The sequence below is a fragment of the Branchiostoma floridae genome, chromosome 9 (genome assembly GCF_000003815.2).
Source record: "Branchiostoma floridae strain S238N-H82 chromosome 9, Bfl_VNyyK, whole genome shotgun sequence".
NCBI lineage: Eukaryota > Metazoa > Chordata > Leptocardii > Amphioxiformes > Branchiostomatidae > Branchiostoma > Branchiostoma floridae.
Genome location: NC_049987.1, coordinates 12,939,843 through 12,943,932, shown reverse-complemented (window position 1 = coordinate 12,943,932; position 4,090 = coordinate 12,939,843). Strand labels below are relative to the sequence as shown.

The 4,090-nt window shown below is 39.9% G+C and overlaps 3 protein-coding genes across 4 annotated transcripts in view; 2 read left to right on the top strand and 1 right to left on the bottom strand.

Annotated features, from left to right (window-relative positions):
• The window catches only part of LOC118422541, a 4,745-nt gene extending 1,929 nt beyond the window's left edge, over positions 1-2,816 (top strand). The window contains exons 5-7 of the mRNA XM_035830170.1: positions 63-563; positions 857-992; positions 1,259-2,816. Of these exons, the coding sequence (XP_035686063.1) occupies positions 63-563; positions 857-992; positions 1,259-1,815 (1,194 nt within the window). The 3' untranslated portion in view covers positions 1,816-2,816. The remainder of the gene's footprint in view (positions 1-62; positions 564-856; positions 993-1,258) is intronic.
• Positions 1-4,090, top strand: part of LOC118422543 — a 10,062-nt gene that overhangs the window by 2,872 nt on the left and 3,100 nt on the right. The window lies entirely within an intron of this gene.
• LOC118422542 overlaps positions 1,846-4,090 on the bottom strand; it is a 3,146-nt gene continuing 901 nt past the window's right edge. Inside the window, exons 2-4 of one of the 2 annotated variants that reach the window (XM_035830171.1) lie at positions 3,902-4,010; positions 3,502-3,569; positions 1,846-3,130 (exon numbers count right to left, since the gene is read on the bottom strand). In XM_035830171.1, coding sequence (XP_035686064.1) covers positions 2,571-3,130; positions 3,502-3,569; positions 3,902-4,010 — 737 coding nt within the window. In that variant the 3' untranslated portion in view covers positions 1,846-2,570. The remainder of the gene's footprint in view (positions 3,131-3,501; positions 3,570-3,901; positions 4,011-4,090) is intronic. The other variant, XM_035830173.1, reaches the window with a different exon arrangement.

Genomic DNA, 4,090 nt, shown 5'->3' with positions numbered 1-4,090 from the left:
CTGTATAATGCTTTTTCTCACATATATTATTGATAATTCATTTTGTGGATTATTTCTTTCAGGTTGATCCACAAAGGGCTGAGGACATGGACTTTTCGCACCCTAAACATGGAGTCCAGATCAAGAAGGCGCGCCGGAAGCCGCAGTGTGATGTGCCACCACTCAGTGAAGAAGAGGCCGCTTCTGCTTTCTCACAACTGAGGAAGCTGTGTCCCACTGCCAGTGCTGTCATTAAAGAGGAGGAGGACACAGACACAGCATCAGAAGATGAGTCAGATGTCAACACAGAGACGCTTCCCCCTGTGGTATACAGGTCTTGTCATCCAGCCAAAGTCCCTGTTACTAGTGTTAGTGTAGACAGCATCCTTGAGGATGTTCGGTGCAACCCCGAGCAAATCACAAACCTCAACAAAGCTACAGTGGGGCAGTCCAAGTCTGCTTTATGGCGTCAGCAACGCAAGGGTCGTGTGACTTCTACATCCATGCATGATGTCCTTCATGCATCAAACCCCACCACTGCAGTACGGAAGGTCATGCAATATGACTGCAAGGATTTGAGCCAAGTGAGTTAACTGAAAACTAGTACAGTGTACACTTGCAGGAAGCCATTTTTCGTAGGTAATTAAGGCACACAAAGAGACAACATTACCCTGTATATTGGAACATGTACCATAATAATCCCAGAGCAAGTGTAGCTCTGATCTTTATTTGGATTTAAACAATACCAGGAGTCTAAATATTTCTGCAAAGTGTGACAGTCTAAATGTTCAGTCAATGCGAGATAGTGTCATATTAGAGATGTAATTCATTTGTGCTTTCTATGTCAGAAATTCTAAATAGGGAATTTCACTTTCAGGTTCCAGCTATACAATGGGGGATGAAACAGGAGGAGAAGGCAAGGCAACAGTACCTGGAAGCTTCCTTGTGCATCTGCAAGGATGTGAAATTGGAGGAAGTGGGGCTCATTCTCTACAAGGATTTTCCCTTCATAGGTATAGCTAATTTTGACTCTTACTTCAAACTTATGAAGTATAGTACATGTAATTGAGTACCAACTACACAATGTCTAATTGACTTATGATTTTGTTGATGTAACAATGAAATACATGTACTTGTTTTAACAATTGCACTGTATTCGTACCAAGTGAATATGTGCCATTTGCAGCATTTGGCAAGTATCAAAAGTAAGTACATTATGTTCATGTTTGAAATATCAGAAACTTTGCCACTAATTTGAACATTACTGTTGTATATATAGGTGCATCTCCTGATGGGATGAGACAGTGTTCATGCCATGGAAGAACTGTGATTGAGATCAAGTGCCCATACAAGTACAGGGACATCTATCCTGCTGCAGATCTGTGTCTATCAGATGCCAACTACTGTTTAGATAAGGATTGTAAGCTAAAGACAGGGCACAGATATTACACCCAAGTCCAGACACATATGCTGGTTACCGGTGTCTCAACATGTGATTTTGTAGTGTGGACTAATGCAGGCATGGTTGTAGTAAATGTTCCAAGGGACCAGTCACTGTTAAATGTAATGTTGTCTACATGTGTCCAGTTTGTAAAGTCCAGTCTTATCCCTGAGATACTGACCCACAAGTTACAGTGTGGAGACTCTGGAGTAGATGTGACTTTCCAGGAAGATGATGACCCAAACAAACGTTACTGTTCTTGTCAGAAACCAGCATATGGTAGGATGGTAAAGTGTGATAACAATGAATGTGAGTCAGAATGGTTCCATTACAAATGTGCTGGCATCAAGAGAAAACCAAGGGGCCATTGGTTCTGTCCCAGTTGTCAATGCTAAATCCTACTGGACAGTTTGAAATACTAAAAATACTAGTATAACAATAGAAGGCATTTTACAGTTTTATGTCATGTTTTAAAAAACTAATGTAAAACAAGTAAGAATTGTACTTTGTGGTATACTTATTATATTGTAGTGGGCTTCCCAAAAATTTGTTTTGTGTCCCTTTAACATTTTACCTTCAATCTCAGTATTTTGATATACAGAAAAGGCCAGCTCGTGCAGACAACATTGCCATTAAAAATTACTTGATTAGCTTTGGAAGTAAGTTTGTAAGAGCCGCACAGATAACAACACTGTCACTGAGTAGAGGGGCAAATGTTAATGGACAGATTTGGCTGAGAATTTGGAAGTTCTTGATTCTTTCAATTGCACGTTCTACATGAATTCTTAGAGTTGATATCTGTCTGGCATCTTGGACGATACGCCCCGGGAGTTGTTTCCTTCCTGTGGTAAATGGTGGCATAACTAGTGTTGCTCCTTTCAGGGCAAGTTCCTCAGAAATGGTGAATCCCCGATCTGCCATAATCATATCACCATATTCCACTTTGTTATAGAAACGACTTTTTAGCGTAATGTCTTTATCAGAAATTCTTCCACCCCAGGAACTGGACAGAAATGACACTGCTCCATAAGGTGTAATACCTACCAGAAATTTGAACGTATGATGGTGTTTGTAGTTACTCCAGGTCTTTGCTCGGGTCTTTAAATTGTATGGCCTCTCAGTGAAAATCTCTGAGCAATCAATGATGACTCTACAGTTTGAGTATTTTTTTTTTCCGAAATTTTTTGGGAAGATTGCGCTTTACGGTTTCCTTGGACGGCCAATGAATCAGGAACTTTAGTCGGACAGCTAAGATTGGAATACAACGGTTTATGACTTTTGAAACTGTGGAGGCAGAAACACTAAATCTCAAAGCTAGATCAGCATTTTTGAGGCCTAGTCTCAACTTCATGAGAGTCATGAGTATTTGATCCTGCTGACACATGGACTTTAGAGGAGCAATGAAATCACTAACAAGTCTAAACACAAACATAAACAGTGCAACAGTAGGTATTCCAGTGAAGAGCTTGCATTTTGCATCTGTGAGATTGGAGGCTGATGTTGATGATTTCTTGATTTGTTCTTGAAGGTGATCACGTTCTTCCCTAAGGTTGTCAGCTTCACTTTGAAGGGACTCGCAAAACTGTTCCAACTTACATTTCTCCTCTTGTACTTTTGTGAGCTGTTCTCTCAGAGTCTCTACACTTTCAGGAAGGGGGTCTCTCAGAGTCTCTACACTTTCAGGAGGAGGGTCAGCGATCATTTCTTCATCTGAAATAAAGCAAATCCGAAGTTCAATGAAAGTGCTATGTGATAATGAGTGTCATATATCTGAACTGAACTGAATGTTCTAAACTCTGATTCATATGTATGTATTGTTGTTTCAATATTTTACTCATGCAGGTTGCATGCTTCTCTACTTGATTCACATCTATATCCCCACTCCGAAAACCAAGCGGATAAACTTTGTAGCAAGTAGTCTTGTGTGTATGGTATGTGATTCATGTTGAATAAGTGACAAGTGATAGATTTACTTGTTGAGCAAGAATGATAGATTAAACTGTTGATCAAGAATTTATATGTTTAGGATTACTGATTGTATCCATTAGACACTTTTCTTATTCCCTCTGTAATGCCCTTACCATTTAGTGATGTAGGTGGGGCTTCATTCTCTGATGACACCCGCAGCCTTTTTGCTGCACGCATATACCTGCAAACAATGAAGCATGTTGTAAGTTGTAAATCAAAGTTGCATGCTTTGTTTCCTACATACATTCTGTTAGCATAGCATTTAGTGATTACTGCTGTGAATGTTATGAAATATAAAACATTTGACTAGGTGTAAACTCTAACATGAGTAACTTACAGGATCTTTGTGAGATTTAACTGAATCCTTGGTAAAACTTTCATGGTCATCTTCTCAGGCAAGGAGGTAGAGTATAGCAATGTTTCACACAGGCATGAACAGCCTGCCTGCATGAACAGCATGAGCAGTAAATCAAATTTCAATAAAGAAACATTGAAAACCCCAATGTTACCTACCGATCTTTCTTGGCAACTGGGTTTCTTGAACGATTGCAACTTGCTGAGGTTGGGAGGTTAAACAAGCTTGGGACGTAATCTGGATCTGCAGGGTCTTTAGAAGGGTTCCCTGCAATGCAAGAAGCAAAGAACTTGTCAGTATTATAAACATGATTTTAAAATGAGGTGGCAATTGGTCTTGTGGTTAGG